Source organism: Dermochelys coriacea, chromosome 13 (genome assembly GCF_009764565.3).
Source record: "Dermochelys coriacea isolate rDerCor1 chromosome 13, rDerCor1.pri.v4, whole genome shotgun sequence".
In the NCBI taxonomy this organism is placed as follows: Eukaryota; Metazoa; Chordata; order Testudines; family Dermochelyidae; genus Dermochelys; species Dermochelys coriacea.
This window is the reverse complement of record NC_050080.1, coordinates 38,062,240-38,079,489: the sequence shown is the minus strand read 5'-3', so window position 1 is coordinate 38,079,489 and position 17,250 is coordinate 38,062,240. Positions and strand designations below refer to the sequence as shown.

Sequence of the window (17,250 nt, the reverse complement as noted above, 5' to 3'; positions counted from 1 at the left end):
TGGGGGTGGGGCGGGGAGAAGCTGGCTGGGGGAGGCTGACCCCCAACCCCACCCCTTCCGCCCAAGACCCTGCCCCTTCTGGATGCTCGGAGCCGGGCCCCCGTACTGGTAAGTGGTTAATGTTACTTTCATACAGGTCTATTATAATATATTATATTGTGTTATTATATAAATAATAAATACTAGTACTTGTGCTTTGAAAAATACATATAGGACCAGACTGCAATACCCTTAATCAGGGTGACTAGTTCCATGGAAGGAATGTGGCTACTTAAGAAATAAGAATGGCCATACTGGGTCAGACCAAAGGTCCATCTAGCCCAGTATCCTTTCTTCTGACAGTGGTCAATGCCAGGTGCTCCAGGGGGAATGAACGGAAAAGGAAATCATCAAGTGACCTATCCCCGTTGCCCATTGCAAGCTTCTGGCAAACAGAGGCTAGGGACACCATCCCTGCCCACCTTTGCTAATAGCCATTGATGGACCCATCCTCCATTAACTTATCTAGTTTTTTTTTTTTTATAATTTTGGCCTTCACAACATCCTCTGGCAAGGAATTCCACAGGTTGACTGTGCACTGTGTGAAGAAATACTTCATTTTCTTTGTTTTATACCTGCTGCCTATTAATTTCATTTGGTGACCCCTAGTGTGACGTTATCTGATTAAAATATGACCATATAGATTATTGTTGCAACCACTGTTCTATATTTGCAGCAAATCTAGTACAAAGGTTGTTGAGTGAGGTGTCTATGAAAAGTTATGATCTGCTGGTTATGATTATGCTAGCTGTCTGCATGTATCATTTTTGTATGAGAAGTTATAAGTATTGGCTCTATACTTGGATTTCAAATGTTGGCTCCTGGGGTACCACCCATCTAGGAGGGACTGTTCAATTTAAGTGGTTCATCAAGAAACACTTGGTTGACAATGGACCGTGGCAGATGCCCATCTACACTGAGTGGACTGTCATGCAAACGTGCTGTCTGGAGTTTAGGTAATGGCTTCCTGCAATGACTGAGGGAAATTGGGCATGAACATGTGACTTGCCCATGTGACTACAAAGTCCATCTTGTTGCTGTAATTTCCCACAGTAAGAACAATGGGATGCCCTCCACATGACAAAAGCTATAAAAGGCCCTGGAACCACCTCCATTTTGTCTTCAATCCTACTTCTTACCTCTGGAGGAACTTTGCTACAAACTGAAGCTCTGAACAAAGGAGTGAATGACCCATCGCAGCTGTGGATGTACTCCAGAGACTTGACTTAGGCCAGCAGTTTATTCCATCACTGATACAAGCCTGAACTAAGAACTTTGCCATTGCTGGATATAATTGATTCCTGGAACCAACTTTAACTCTCACCTTTCTTTCTTTTTATAAATAAACCTTTAGATTTTAGAAACTAAAGGATTCTCATCAGCATGATTTTTGGGTAAGATCTAAGTTATACATTGACCTGGGTGTGTGGCTTGTCCTTTGGGATCAGAAGAACCTATTATTTGATGAGACTGGTTGTAAAGAACCACTCATCTCTGAATCCAGTGGTTTTGGTGGTGATATAAGAACTGGAATGCCTGAGGAAACTGCCTTTATGTTTTCTTCTTAGCCAGTGTGGGGAAACAGGAGTTTACTTTTGTGGCTGGTTTGGTCTATCTTATTAAAGAATAACCACCAGTTTTGGGTTGTGTTGGCCTTATTTCTCAGCAGTTCATCCTGAATTTGGCATCCTCAGTTGTGCCCCACTTAGGCACGGTTACACCTAGTTCTTGCATTATGAGAAGAAGTAAATAAAACTTCCTTATTTACTTTCTCCGCACCAATCATGATTTTATAGCCCTCTATCATATCCCCACTTAGTCGTCTCTTTTCCAAGCTGAAATGTTCCAGTCTTATTAATCTATTCTCATATGGCAGCTGTTCCATCCCCCTCATCATTTTTGTTGATAAACTTTTGTGATAAAGAACTACCAAATGTAAAAGGATCACAGTGTGACTCACAGTAAGAGATAGTCCTTGTCCCAAGCAGCTTATATGTTGAACAGACGAAAAAAAGGGAATGGTAGCAGGATTCAACACAAGGCAAAGTAGACATCCCATATGAAGATGAGCCCACCTGTTGTTAACTCCATGAATTATTGTTTGCCTTCAGTCAAGGAACACCATGGTATTTAAAATGCAGCCAATTCTAGGCTGGAGTTCATCTGACACTTCTAAAACAGGATGTGTGCAAAATGCATAACTGAATTTCCTGTTTAAAGCCAGTGATTCTCCTGATGCTGCAGCTCTTGGAGAGAAAATCGAGACAACCTGCATCCCCCTGTGTCTGTGCAATTAACAGCAAATTCCCAAGTGAGCTCTCCTCAGAATCAGAGATGCGCTATTATGGCTCATTATTGCATCCTTCCTAGTGGTTCTCATATATATCTGTAATTTAATTCCTGCAGCCACGAGAGATGCCCAAGTATTATTAGAGAAGTCTTAATGTCTCTTTTTTACTATCCAGGGATCCAGTCACAATTAGAATTTGTGGCATCTGGTGGAGAAGTTAAAATGCTCGGGGACTCTCTCCGGATTTCCTGCAAAACCTCTGGATACAGTTTAGGTGTTTATGGGATGAACTGGTACAGAAACACACCTGGAAAGGGACTGGAGTGGCTCTCAACCATTAATCATTGGGCCAAAGGTACACAAAATTACACTGCTTCAGAGAAAGGCCAATTCACCATCTCCAGGGACAGTCCCAACAACCTGTTGTATTTGCACATGACTAACGGTAGACCTGAAGACACTGCTGAGTATTGAGGCATGTTGCACGCACTATGAAGAAGGTAGTCGGCGCTTAGACAAGAATAGTTTTTACTGCAGAATATTTCTGCTGGGGAAGCTGAAAGCCTGAACAGTAGAAAATCCCAAAGGAAACCAGCTCAGAGAATCCAGGCTTCAACAATAGGAACAGGTTACCTGTTTCCATCCACTTCTTTCCCTGACTCTGGATCCTGGGATTCCTTCCCCTAGTGCCAGCGTTCCCCAGTCCCCTTGTGTCAACCCTCATTCCTCCCACTCTATCCACTCTAAGTCTCCAAGAGACAAAAGAAACCAAGGCCTCTCACCAGGCCTTGTAGGGACTCCATCCAAAGGAGCTGATCTGTGCTTTAAAATGGGGGCAGAGGGAGGTCTTGGAAGATGCATGGGGATGTGTCCAACATGGGAGAGGGGATAGAGAGAACAGGCAATGTGTTAGTGGGTTTCCTAAACAAGAGAGCAAGGACTGGGGGGCTTAGACATATTGGATGTGACCTGTGCAGGCATGCAGGCCTCTGTCTATCTAGTTATCCTCCAGGGACTCATGTCCACGCTCTGGCCCGGTGGTGCTGCCTCACACCAGCTCCGATCCCTGCGCTGATCCATTCTCTCTCTCTTGCCCGGGGCAGCTGTGCCACGGTGCAGAGCTGACCGAGTGGGTGGGGCCCATCCCCCTGCTGGAGGCTGATCATCGTGTCAGGCTGGGCTCCAAGTGCAGCGTGGCCAGGTGGGGTCTGACTGGAGCAAACACCACCATCGACAGGCTGCAGGAGGTGGTGAGGGATGGCACATGCAGAAAGCGGTGCCGGCATTACAATTAGGGTTGCCAGTTTTGGTTGGACATATTTCTGGAGGTTTCATCTTCTGATATAATCTTTAATTCAAGATTAATCTTTAATTTCTGGACACTCCAGGACAATCCTGGAGGGCTGGCAACCCTAATTATGACCCCCACCACCATGCTGTGTGCCAGCACCCCCCATGAAATCAGCGTTCCAGGTAAATATCCCCCTGCCCAGAGGCACCAGCCTGCAGCAAGCTGCTCCAGAGCAAGGAGCTGATGGAAACCACCATGGCCATGCCCCTCCCATGCTGCACTGCCTCAAGAGGGGAGCCCCTGGCGCATCATGGGAGATGCAGCCTAGACAGGGAGCCCAGCATCTAGGACGTCTCCAGAGAGGTATCTCCAGTGTTAGTGCTCTTGAGCAAGGCGCTGGTGGAAACGGGATGAAATTTAACATGGGCTCATGCACATAGGCACAAGAAAATTGCTGCTCTAAGCTGGGGGCTCATCAGCTGGAAGTTACAGAGGAGGGAGACTTGGGTGTGCCAGTGGATTGCACAATGTCCATGGGCCACAGATGGGATGTGGGCAGGAGAAAGGGCCATGCGATCCTGGGATGGAACAGTTCAGGTGTCTCCAGTAGAGAGAGGGACATATTAATGCCAGTGGAGAAGGCACCAGGCAGAGCTCAGCTGGAATCCGGTGCCGAGTTCTGGGCAGCCCTGTCCCAGAAAGAGAGATCCTGGCTGGAGCAGGTGCCGAGAAGGGCTGGTGGGACAATCGAGGAAATGGAGAGCTGGTCTCACAAGAGGGGAATTAAACACCTGGGCTAGATTAGCCTAAACCACAGGCTGAGTCTGGTCTGATTGCTCTATAAATATATCATGGGGGGTGGGGGGAGAACACCAGGGAGGGAGACGAGCTGTTGAAGCTAAAGGATAAATCAAATGGGGATAAATGGGGCAGGAATCAATGGATGAGAAGGTTTGTAACCATCAGAGGGGGGAGGTTCTGGAACAACCTTCATTGGGAGCAGTTGGGGTGGGAGGGGAACAACCTAACCAGGATACAGACAGAGCCTGATAAGTTTACGGATGGGATGATACAACGGGATAGCGAGAACTGGACTCCATGTCCCAGTAGGAGCCTTCCAGTCCTGTGTTCCCACAACAAGGAATAGGGGCATGAGGCACCCAAACTACAACTCCCATGATGCACCATGACCAGAAATGTTTAGGCTTTGATACTTGACATGTTTCAGGGAAAACGTTGAAAATGAACAAACGCCCCACGCCCACATTTTATGAGCGTTTCTACTGTTTGTCTTCCCTGGAGGGTCTTCAGGTGAACTCAACCCTGAGGCTACCCAACGGACAGGACCCTGGGTGAAATCCTAGCCCCGTCCATGTGGATGGGAGCTTTGCCTTTGACATTCATAGGGCCAGGGTCTCACTGGAGCTGAGGGAGAGTCCGCATTTCCATCCTGCAGGAAATAGCAACATTTCAATCTTTGTCTTTGAAGAAAAGTTCATATTTCCTCATTTTTGGCAGAATGGAAATTCCAAAGGCAGGTTTGACTCAGAAATGTCAAAACGTTTCATTGCAACATTTTCAATCGAAATGAAACATGCTGAGATGCGAACAGATTGAAACGTTTCCTTCCGTGTGAACAAACTGGAGAGCAGCCAGAGGAGGGAAACAAGAACAAAAATATGATCAGAGGTTTAGAACAGTGGACCTTGGGAGGAAAGGCAGAAAGAACTGGTCTAGAAAAGATGAAGTTGAAGGGGGGACGTGATAACTGTCTTCCAATACGTGAAGGGCTGTTCTAAAGAGGACAGTGATCAAATGTTCTCCATATTCACTGAAGACAGAACAAGAAGTAATGGGCTTAATCTGCAGCAAGGAAGATTAAGGTTCTATATTATGAAAAACTTTAACTCTAAGGATAGTTAAGCTCTGGAACAGAATAACTCAGGTCGTGAAGTTCCCGTCATTGGAGGTGTTCACACCCAGGTTGGACATAAACCTAGACCGTCCCTGGCAGGTGTATATGGTCCGGCCTTAGCGCAGAGGGTTAGATGACCTCTCAAGATCCCTTTCAGGCCAACATTTCTGATTCTAAAAGGAGTACTTGTGGCACCTTAGAGACTAACAAATTTATTAGAGCATAAGCTTTCGTGAGCTACAGCTCACTTCATCGGATGCATTTGGTGGAAAAAACAGAGGAGAGATTTATATACACACACACAGAGAACATGAAACAATGGGTTTATCATACACACTGTAAGGAGAGTGATCACTTAAGATAAGCCATCACCAGCAGCAGGGGGGGGAAAGGAGGAAAACCTTTCATGGTGACAAGCAAGGTAGGCTAATTCCAGCAGTTAACAAGAATATCAGAGGAACAGTGGGGGGTGGGGTGGGAGGGAGAAATACCATGGGGAAATAGTTTTAAAATGACTCAGTCATTACACAAAGTAAAACTATTTCATGTTCTCTGTGTGTGTGTATATAAATCTCTACTCTGTTTTTTCCACCAAATGCATCCGATGAAGTGAGCTGTAGCTCACGAAAGCTTATGCTCTAATAAATTTGTTAGTCTCTAAGGTGCCACAAGTACTCCTTTTCTTTTTATCTTAAGTGATCACTCTCCTTACAGTGTGTATGATAAACCCATTGTTTCATGTTCTCTGTGTGTGTGTATATAAATCTCTCCTCTGTTTTTTCCACCAAATGCATCCGATGAAGTGAGCTGTAGCTCACGAAAGCTTATGCTCTAATAAATTTGTTAGTCTCTAAGGTGCCACAAGTACTCCTTTTCTTTTTGCGAATACAGACTAACACGGCTGCTACTCTGAAACCTGAAATTTCTGATTCTAGGATTTTGGTTTCTTGAGTTTACCCAAAATGCTTTATTTCAAGCGAGTTCAACATTAAGTTGCAGTTCCTTAACAGCGCATTGCCTTCTGGCAGGGGCGTGCGCAGAAATTTAACTTTGACCCTTTTTGTGGGGGCATGTTCTGTATCCCCCTCCCCTGGCTCCAGCAGGAGCTCGCTGTCCTCCCTACAGCCCCGGGGCTCTGAGGATCTCACTCTCCCTGCCACTGTGGCCTGGGCCTAGAAGAGTTCTGTGCCTCCGACCATTGGAGTGGGGGGAGGCGTGCCCCTGCTTGACCCTCTTGTGCACACCCCTGCTTTTTGGGAGTTGTAGTTCAGGCCTCTATTTTCCCTTATGTAGTTCCTGCCTGGACTACATCTCCCACAATGCACTGAGTCTTGTGATTCCCATGGTGCTCCAAACAGCTCAATCAGAAGCAAATCCAAGTTGTGTTATAGGAGGTGTAGCCCTTCAGGGAGCCAAGTCAACAGGAGAGAATTGAGACCTGAACTACAACTCCCATAAACCAATGCACAGGCAGGAAAAAGCCATTTAACATTTTGTTGAACTGATTCCAAATGAAATGTTTCAGATCATTTTAAAAAAATGAAATATTCTGATTTGGGTGGAACAGACCCGAGATTAAATATTTTAAAATTTAAAATTCATGGCAAAATCAAAATTTTTCTGTGGAAAATTTCAATTTTGTATAAACTGCCTTTTCCACAGGTACGTCATTCTGCCCAGCTCTAGCTTTCACTCTCCATTTCCAGGCTGGTTCTGTTTGGCGGAAAGACCTGGACCTTCGACAGCAGAGAACACCTACCCCACATGCAATCTGAGATCTCCAGAGGACAGGCTGGGCTGGGTAATGTCAGTCACTGATGGGCTGGCATCATCCAGCTGCTTTCTTTCCTCCACTCACGACTCTGAGAAACCAGACTACTCATCCCAAAGCCGGGCTTGTTTTAGTCACATTGTTGCTTTAATGCAGCAGCTACAAAAGTCCTCTGTGGCAGAGATTCCAGCTCCCAGGGCTGTAATCCCCCCTGCGCCCCACTGCAAGGGGGGGGGGGAGCTGGGAATGGGGAAGAGGACGGTGTGGGGCTGAGTTTCACAGTGCCCCTGCAGAGGGAAGTGGTGCATATGGGGCGGGGGGGTTTCCTCTGGTGGGGCAGGGAGGGCTGGGGTACTCCACACACATATCTAGAGATCAGAGGTGAAGGAGCCATTATTTCTTCCTCTTCTTCTCTACTTGCACCTTGGTCACTTTCATGTTGTTGTTGTGGCCAATCTGTATTCCTGAGCAAGGACCAATGATATGTATGCTGCGACCTGCAGGAGAGAGGGAGACGCAATAAAGTGAAGGGTAAGAAAGAAAGAAAAGCATTTGTGTGGAGAGAGAAGAGGTGGGCGTATGGGGATGGATATGTAGAAACAAAGGGTGCACATAAGGATAGATAATCAGATGAGACGGATGGATGGATGCACAGATGGATGAATGGATGGATGTGTGTGTGTGTATGGAGAAGGATGGACGGATGGGTAGGTGTGTATGGGGAAGCATGGACTGATGTATTCTCTCTTTCACTCTCTCAGATGCTTAAAACCAAAGAATTGTTCTGGGGGCAACAAATAGAAGGGACCCCCACCCCTACCCCAAATATCTGGGGCCGCCAGAGTCCTAATGCTCATTTATGAGTGAGCCGGTGCTCCCTGGTGGCCAGCCAAATACATTGCCGCCGTCCCGAGTGTGGGGGCTCACCTGAGAACCCATAGGCAGGTGGCTGAGACTGAAAGACAGATGGGGGAGGGGAATGGGTTAGTCAGCTGGGACGGGAACGAAGACCCTGCTCTTTCCCTCTGTGCCATTATCCCCATGATCCATCCTTTCCATTCCACAGTTCCCATCCCTTATACCCCTCCTCCTCCCCTTCATCTGTCCATAGCTCCCTCCCATCCCCTGCACCATCCTCTTACATCCCCTCCCCTGCTTTCCCCATCTGTAGATCCCCCTTCTTCATTCCCTTCCAGCACCACCTCCAGCTCCACCCCAACAGCCCCTTCTACCTCCCGGCTCCCATCCTGATCCCATAATCCCCCTCTTCTCTCTATTGCCCTGCATCCCTAACCTCTCCCCCTTCCCAGGGTGGGGGCACCCCCTCACTTGTTGCTGGAATGAGAACATGGGTTGCTCCAGCCCCTGGGTGAGGAGAGGTGGTTGGGACTGGGTGGAAAAGAAGGGCCTCGGCTCATTGTCTGGTGGGAAAGAAAAATCAGGGTTCATGAGCACTTCCCCTTTAAGGTTGGGATTTTTCACTGCCAGACTCTATCCCCACCAAGATGCATCCTCTTAGCCATCCCTGATGCACTCCCACTTGTTCACTGCCCTTGTGAACACTTTCTCTTTAAGGGCGGAGTTTCTCTCTGCCAGAGTTGGTTCCTCATAGAAACTTCCCCTTTAAGAGCAGAGTTCTTCACTGCCAGAACTTTGGTCCTCATGAACACTTTTCCTTTAACTTTCTCTTAAAGGGGAGTTTCTCATTGTCAAACACAGGGACCCATTCTGCACTGTGGAACTTCCCCTTTAAGGGTGAAGTTTCTCACTGCCAGATGCCAACTGTCATGCACATTTCTCCTTTAAGGGTGAAGTTTGTCACTGTCTGATGCCAAACGTCATCCACACTTTTCCTTCAAGTGGGTTCTTAAAGGGGAGTTTCTTAGTATTGGTCTCTGTCCCTCATTCTGTATTAATGGTAGTGAAAGCTGCCACTTTGCAGTGAAATGAGGGTACTGCAATGGGGGGGTAACATCCCATCTAGGGTCTGACCCCCTCCTCCTGGATTGCCCTCTCAGTCCTCCAGCCCAGCCTCCCCTCTCCCTGGATCTGCCCCATGGTACCTGGGGGTCTCAACTGTGATGGGATTGTCTTGGGGGAGCCAAATTCTCCATTATTGGGTCCTTCTGCTCCCTTGAAAGAGAAGAGAGAATCACATGGATCCTGGATGCTCCGTCTCACTAGATTCCTACAGATATAAATTACAGGGACCCCTTGCCCGGCACCGAGACGCAGCCCTTCTGGGCTGGGGCATGGGAGCTGTTCATATGGGAACCCCTTGCCCGGTGCAGAGACGGGACCCCTGTGTGGAGGGGTACAGGGGCTGGTTCTATGGGAACCCCTCACCTGGCACTGAGATGCAGCCCCTCTGGGGTGGGGTGCACCGGCTGCGTAACAGCCACAGAGCAGTACTGCCTGGGGATTGCTCACCCAGTGTTGAGGTGTAGCCAGCCCTGGGCATTAGGACTAGCACTGACTGCAAGGGGTGGTGCCCCCACCTGGCTCCCTGTGGCACTGCACCCCGATGCCACACTTGGGCGCTGGGTGCCAGCACTGACTGTGAAAGGAGAACACGGGCACTCCTTGCTGAGCCCACCCCACGGAGGGAGCGATGGCAGACATTTACCTGCCTGGGACCCATGCTGACATTGCAGGGCTGAGGGGTACCAGGTCCTTGCTGATGCTCCGTCTCCCTCACGCTTCTCTGGGGCACAGCTTCTGAGGGACATAAAGACACCCCACTGGGTCAGCTTTGGGAGCCCGTGCGCCCCTCTCCCCTTCTGCAAACATCCCAGACCCTCAGGCAGGGAAATTAGCCACAACAGCCAGCTCAGGAAGTCGCACCACTCTGGAGGCGGGACTTCCTGTATTGGCACTCTGGGAATGGAATTTCCTCTACTGCCACCTGTTTTGGGTGGGACTTCCCGTGTTGACACTCTAGAGGCGGGACTTCTTGTGTTGGCACTTCTGTCCTGCTACATTGGAGGCAGGATTTTCTGTCATGTCACTCTGGAGGCGGGACTTTCTCCCTTGTCACCACTTAGCATGTCAAAGCCTATCCTGTTACACTGGAAACACAGCTTCCTGCCCAGTAACTCGGGAGGCAGGACTTCCCCTAATGCTACCATTTTGGCTGGAACTTCCTGTCCTGTGACACTGGAAGCAACACTTCCTGCCTTACCACACTGGAGGTGAATCTTCCCCACAGCCACCTTTTTGGGCAGGACTTCCTATGTCGCCTCATGCCACAGGTGGGACTTCCTGCTCTGTCACATCAGAGGTGGGAATTCTCACACGGTCATAGCCGATGTGGAAGTCCATCTATGGACCTGTTGGAGGCGGGAATTTCTGCCCTTTTATCTTGGAGGTGGGATTTCCTGTCATGACACCACAGTAGACTCCCTTGATACCCAGAATTTCACCAGCTGGTGCCTGATGCAGATAGTTTGGAAGGGGGACGGGAACTCCACTTACTGTTTTCTCTGGATAGATGATCCTCATAGCGAAGTGTTTGGAATTGCTCTGAGACCCCGAGGGAAGATGAAGAGGCATGGAGATGGGAGCTCTCAGCTGCAGCAGGTGTAGGGACGCTTTCTGATGGTCTGGACTCATTGCTGGGAAAACTGGCCATCATCATCTGGGGTGACAATTTTGGGGTCAGGACTGGATAGACAGACAGACAGATGGGTGTGTATGGGGATAGATAGATACATAGACAGATGGGTGTGTATGGGGATGCGTGTATGGGCATATCTATCTATCCCCATACACACCCATCTGTCTGTCTGTCTGTCTAATCTATTTATCCCCCATACACTCCATCATCCATCCATCCATCCATCTATCTCCAGGCACATCCATCCATGTATAGATATCCCCATACACACCCATCTATCTAGATAGATGAATGGATGATGGAGTGTATGGGGGATAGATAGATACATACATAGATAGATGGGTGTGTATGGGGATATCTATAAATAGATAAACGGATGGATGGATGTGCGTGGAGATGGATGGATGGATGATGGAGTGTATAGGGGATAGATAGATTAAACAGACAGACAGATGTGTATGCAGATAATCTGATTTCTCTTCTGGTGCAGCACCACCCCCTTGTGGCAGCTGCTGAGAATATCAGGGATTGAATTACTTAAATCATGTGTTGGGAGATGGGAGATTTATCCTCAGCCCCTGGGTCTGGCTTGGAATTGGGGCTATTTAAACCCTGGACGTCATATTCTGCTAGGATGGTGCTGCCACCTAGTGGCCAGCTGAGGTGATGCAGAGGATGGACTCGGAACCAAAGCCTCACCAGCACATCCTGGACCTGACGCACAGCCGGCACAATCTGGGACTTGTGGCAGGAGAAAATCTTCTCTGTCTTGTTGCTGCAGTCTGCAGGAGAAAGACAGGAGGGGTGAGGGATTCCACTGCAGTATGGCACCCCCTAATGGTGGGGCATTGGGGCCAGCACAGCCTGCCAGGGGAGAGTGCCCCCTCTTGAGCCCCTGACCCACTCAGTGCAACCTGGTACCCTGTACTGAGTCCCGAACCACTCCCTGCAGCACAGTGCCCCCATCAGCACTGACCACACGGGAATGGACTTTACCTTTAAAAGTGGGTCTTTCCCAGCTGTCATTGTGCCAACATCTCTTCATTAACTCTTTCATGTCCTCCAGGCCCTCCACTCCTGTGACCTCCTCCAGCTCCTCCATGTCAGGTCTCTGGCCCCGGGGGATGTGCATTCGGAGCAGGGAGCTCATGCATTTTGGGAGGAGATCTGGACCGCGAGGACAAGGGGAACATAAGGGTCATACATAAACATTGTCCCCCAGTGGTGAGTCAGAGACATAACAGCTGTGCACAGACACTGCCTCCCTGTGGTGAGTCAGAGATATGATTATTAAGGCTACAATAATGTCACCGAATCTGAGACTTCCATTGACCTCCATAACATTTTTTGCTCTCAGGTTGGAGCTCCTAGCCAGCTCCACCCTCGCAGCTCTCAGCCCCCAACCTGGTGGGGGGACCCCACAACTGCCCAGCCATGGCAGGGGGCTGGTGGACTCTGCAGCTGCCCAGATGCCACGGCGGCAGGGGGGACCCCACGCAGCTGCCCCAGCTGCAGCCACGGTGGTCACAGCTTGAGGACGCTGCAGCTACCAGCTGTGCGGGGCGAGGGGACCCCGCAGCAGTCCAGCCCCGGGGCAGAGGAACACCGAAGCTCCCATGCACCACATCGGTGGGGGACCCAGGAGCCCCAGCAGCCATGGGTGCTGAACCCACTTACCCTTTTGTCAGGGATATTTTTTAGTGAAAGTCAGGGACAGGTCATGGGCTGCCATGAATTTTTGTTTATTATCCGTGACCCGTCCCTGACTTTTACTAAAAATATCCGTGACAAAAACTTAGCCCTAATGATTATTTACTACAGGGGTCAGGAGTGGGGGAGGTCAGCTGGAATTTACAGGAGCTTAAGGGAATTACCCTGAATCGCCTTTGATTTCAGGTGCCTAAATGTCACTGAGCTCCCAGCCATGTTTTGTAAAGCATCTCGCTGCTGAGACCCCCTCGCCACACCCCCTCAGAGCCTCTGGGATTTGAACTCCCAGAGGTGGGCAGAGATTTTCAAATGGGCATAATTGGGCCTCTTCCCCCACTCTTTATAAGGAGCCTGTAAGAGGTAGTCCCCGTCGCAAAGATTTTACAGTCAAGAGAAACCAATTAAATCCTGTTTCATTGCTGGCGAAACTGAGGCAACAGATAGCTGAAGTAATTTGCCCCAGGCTGCATAGCTTAGCTGTGGATAGAACCCAGGAGTCCTGGCTTCCAGCACCCCTGCTCTAAACCTCTAGGCCCCATTCCCTTCCCTGAACTGGGGATAGAACCCAAGAGTCCTGGGTCCCAGCACCCCCCTGCTTTAACCACTGGGCCCCTCTGCCCTCCCAGAACTCAGGATAGAAAAGAGAATTGAACACCTGACTTTGAGGGAACAGCGCCCCCTACTGAGCCTCCTGCCCTGCACCCTATACCACGGATTCCCCAGGTGGCACACTGTGGGTAGTGGGACCAGCACTGCCTGCACGGGGAGTGCCCCCCACTTTAATGATAATTTCTTTTGAAATTCTTGGATGGAAAATATCATTTTCCCCACTAACCCTATTATCCACCTACCCATCCAACTTCAGTCCTATCTATCCACCCCCATACTCTCACCTCATCCCTTCCGCTCTAATAAACTATCCTTCCATCCAACTAGGTCTCTAGCCAACTACCCTTCCTTTTCCACACTCCTCCTCTCTTTTTATCCCAGTGATTTACAGGGTTTATGGCTTATACCAGCACAGGGTTTATGGCTATAGCAGCTCACTGACCTCTAGTGGACAGATTGAAAATTGCACCTGTATGAGCCCTAAATCCTATACTGCTGGGATAGAAGGGATTCCCCTTCAGTTCAGAGGTGGTGTTTGTTATGTTTCTCCTCCCAGGAAACCCTGAGTAGCCCCTGAATCCCGAGACAAGCTTGGCTCAAAAGAAAGGTATAGTTAAAGGACAGGAATAGGACTCACTTGGGTAAGGCTGTTCACCGCTTAACACGGACCAGGTGAGGATGGCGTAACTGCAGAGGCAAAAGAGGAGGCAGGCTGGGATCATGGGGTGGGAGAGTGCGCCCTACACAGCTCCCTGCAGCCCAGTGCCCCCTCATGTCGCTATGGGTCATTGTGGTCAGGACTGACTGAAAGGGGAGAGTGCCCCCTACTGAACCTCCTGCCTTGCTCCCTGCAGCACAGCGCCCCCTAGTGCCTCACTGGGGTTCCTTTACCTGTATATGTCCGTGGCTGGCGCTGGCTTGTAGTTGATGTCTACGAGGGATTCGGGGGGCATGTACTCCAGGGTACCCCCATACTCAACCTCATCCCCAGATCTGTCCATTCCCTGCTTGGTCGTCACTCGCTTGAACTTCGATAGTCCAAAGTCTGCCAACTGGTGGGGGAGAGAGAAAAGCATAGCTGGGGGGCAGGGAATGGGACACGTGGCCTTTCTCCTCTAGAGGGCGCTGGCAGCTAAGCAGCCCTAGGGCAGGGGAGTGGCTGGATCAGCGGGGTGGGGAATGGGACACAGGGCCTCTGCCCTGTAGGGGTGGCCAGCCCTGACCCAGGCTTGGCTGACGAGGAGGGGAGGGGCTTTCTCACCCGGACGTGCAGCTCCAAATTCAGCAGGACATTGCTGGGTTTGAGGTCCAGGTGCAGTAATGGTGGGTGAAGCCCATGCAGGTAATTCATGCCCAGCGCCACCTGGTGGAGGAGGCGGAAGCGCAGGGGCCAGGGGACTGGCTGGACTCTCTCCAGCAAACTGGCCAGGCTGCCATTCTCCATGTACTCCATGACGATGCCCAGCCGGGGGCCACAGTCCCAGCCCTCCTCTTCCTCCTCATAGAGGCCGAAGAGCCGCAGGATATAGATGAAGCGAGCTTTGTCCATGGCCCGGGCTTCTTCCAGGAGCTCCTCACGGCTGCAGGTATCACTGCGAGGGGGGGGGGGGTTGGGGGGTGGTGGAGAGATGAATGAAGGATGGGGAAAGTTGAGAGTGGAGGAAGGAGGGAGGAACTGAAAAGAAAGAAAGAAAGAAAGGAGAAAGAGAAGGTGGGAAAATGGAGACATGGGAGGAAGGAATGGGAGAGTGGAGGGATAGAGACTACAGAGGGCAGGAGGAAATGGAGGTATGGAAGGACAGAGATAGTGGAGAGAAGGAGATAATGGAGATGGAAGGATAGGAAGAGATAATGGGCTCCACTCCATGCAGGGAAGGCAAATATAGATGGCTGCAGAGAAGAGGAAAAGGGAGATATGGAAGGATAGAAAGAGAGAATAGAGAGATGGAAGGATAATGAGAGAGGAATGGACATAAGGGGGAAGGAGAGATGGACAAAGAAACATGGTGAAAGGAACAGGAGAGAAGGGGGAATGAAGGGGAGAGGGGGATGGGGAAAAGTAAAAAGAAGCAGAGGAAGGAAGAGAAAGAGAGTGAAGGGGAAAAGGCTGGAAAGAGAGAGAGAGAGAGAGAGACACCCACCCCTCTTACCGGCTCAGTTTCTTCACGGCAATGGGGATGCGCCAGTCACGGTGCTGAGCCCGGTAGATGGTGCCGAACCCACCGGAGGCGATGAACTGCATCCCCTGCAGGCACTCCCGGGGGATCCGCTCCCGGAACTCCACCCACTCGGCCATCCCTGCACTGGGACAGGGTGAGAGGACGCCCCTCGCTCCCGACCCGCAGCCCCCGCAAGCCCAGCCCTGGGACCCCCCCCCCGCCCTGCCGGCGCCCCTCGCTCCCGACCCGCAGCCCCCGCAAGCCCAGCCCTGGGACCCCCCCCCCCGCCCTGCCGGCGCCCCTCGCTCCCGACCCGCAGCCCCCGCAAGCCCAGCCCTGGGACCCCCCCCCCGCCCTGCCGGCGCCCCTCGCTCCCGACCCGCAGCCCCCGCAAGCCCAGCCCTGGGACCCCCCCCCCCGCCCTGCCGGCGCCCCTCGCTCCCGACCCGCAGCCCCCGCAAGCCCAGCCCTGGGACCCCCCCCCCCGCCCTGCCGGCGCCCCTCGCTCCCGACCCGCAGCCCCCGCAAGCCCAGCCCTGGGACCCCCCCCCGCCCTGCCGGCGCCCCTCGCTCCCGACCCGCAGCCCCCGCTAGCCCAGCCCTGGGACCCCCCGCCCTGCCCTGCCGGCGCCCCTCGCTCCCGACCCGCAGCCCCCGCTAGCCCAGCCCTGGGACCCCCCCCCCGCCCTGCCGGCGCCCCTCGCTCCCGACCCGCAGCCCCCCGCAAGCCCAGCCCTGGGACCCCCCCCCTCGCCCTGCCGACGCCCCTCGCTCCCGACCCGCAGCCCCCGCAAGCCCAGCCCTGGGACCCCCCCCCCTCGCCCTGCCGACGCCCCTCGCTCCCGACCCGCAGCCCCCGCAAGCCCAGCCTGGGACCCCCCGCCCTGCCGGCGCCCCTCGCTCCCGACCCGCAGCCCCCGCAAGCCCAGCCTGGGACCCCCCGCCCTGCCGGCGCCCTTCGCTCCCGACCCGCAGCCCCCGCTAGCCCAGCCCTGGGACCCCCCCCGCCCTGCCGGCGCCCCTCGCTCCCGACCCGCAGCCCCCGCAAGCCCAGCCCTGGGACCCCCCGCCCTGCCGGCGCCCCTCGCTCCCGACCCGCAGCCCCCGCAAGCCCAGCCTGGGACCCCCCGCCCTGCCGGCGCCCCTCGCTCCCGACCCGCAGCCCCCGCAAGCCCAGCCTGGGACCCCCCGCCCTGCCGGCGCCCCTCGCTCCCGACCCGCAGCCCCCGCAAGCCCAGCCTGGGACCCCCCGCCCTGCCGGCGCCCCTCGCTCCCGACCCGCAGCCCCCGCAAGCCCAGCCTGGGACCCCCCGCCCTGCCGGCGCCCTTCGCTCCCGACCCGCAGCCCCCGCAAGCCCAGCCTGGGACCCCCCCCCCGCCCTGCCGGCGCCCCTCGCTCCCGACCCGCAGCCCCCGCAAGCCCAGCCTGGGACCCCCCCCCGCCCTGCCGGCGCCCCTCGCTCCCGACCCGCAGCCCCCGCAAGCCCAGCCCTGGGACCCCCCGCCCTGCCGGCGCCCCTCGCTCCCGACCCGCGGCCCCCGCTAGCCCAGCCCTGGGACCCCCCCCCGCCCTGCCCCCCATTCACTGGACTTCTCCCCTCCCTTCATTCCCGGCTGCCAGCACGGGGGGGGGGGGGGACTCCCGCGCCTGACCTCAGACCTGCAGCCCCCAGCACCGCTCCGAGCTTCCGCCTCCAGCCGCGGCGCGTTTCCCTTCGCCTGCGAGCTCGTCACTTCCCCCCCGGGCGTCCCACATCGCCCCGGCCCCCCCCAGCCCGTCCCCTCGCCACGCCTGGGGCGGGGCTCGCAGAACAGCGGGAGGGGTAGAAAAGGCCAGAAGAGAGACGGGG

General features: G+C 53.1%; 1 protein-coding gene across 5 annotated transcripts; it reads right to left on the bottom strand.

The window, feature by feature from the left end:
* Positions 1–7,434: 7,434 nt before the first annotated feature.
* RIPK3 (receptor interacting serine/threonine kinase 3) lies at positions 7,435–17,162 on the bottom strand. 5 transcript variants are annotated; one of them, XM_038369751.2, is made up of 13 exons: positions 17,054–17,162; positions 15,392–15,539; positions 14,503–14,833; positions 14,133–14,293; positions 13,879–13,928; positions 11,919–12,089; positions 11,622–11,704; positions 10,781–10,943; positions 9,933–10,024; positions 9,370–9,439; positions 8,636–8,727; positions 8,234–8,261; positions 7,435–7,803 (listed from the first exon to the last, which is right to left on the bottom strand). In XM_038369751.2, the coding sequence occupies exons 2-13, from the start codon at positions 15,535–15,537 to the stop codon at positions 7,700–7,702; spliced, it is 1,491 nt and encodes a 496-aa protein (XP_038225679.1). In that variant the 5' UTR covers positions 15,538–15,539; positions 17,054–17,162; the 3' UTR covers positions 7,435–7,699. The 5 variants fall into 5 exon arrangements, with proteins under 5 accessions (XP_038225679.1, XP_043351893.1, XP_038225680.1 ...); XM_043495958.1 differs by having other exon boundaries at positions 17,061–17,154; XM_038369752.2 differs by having other exon boundaries at positions 15,392–15,544; positions 17,054–17,147.
* Positions 17,163–17,250: the final 88 nt, after the last annotated feature.

Excerpts from the sequence above, each read along its gene's own strand:
- RIPK3 (XM_038369751.2), bottom strand. The coding sequence starts at position 15,537 with ATGGCCGAGTGGGTGGAGTTCCGGGAGCGGATCCCCCGGGAGTGCCTG. Across the intron at positions 14,834-15,391 it reads GCCGTGAAGAAACTGAGCCG|TGATACCTGCAGCCGTGAGG; the intron begins GTAAGAGGGGTG and ends CCCCCCTCGCAG. Across the intron at positions 9,440-9,932 it reads TCAGCATGGGTCCCAGGCAG|GGAGCAGAAGGACCCAATAA; the intron begins GTAAATGTCTGC and ends TTCTCTTTCAAG.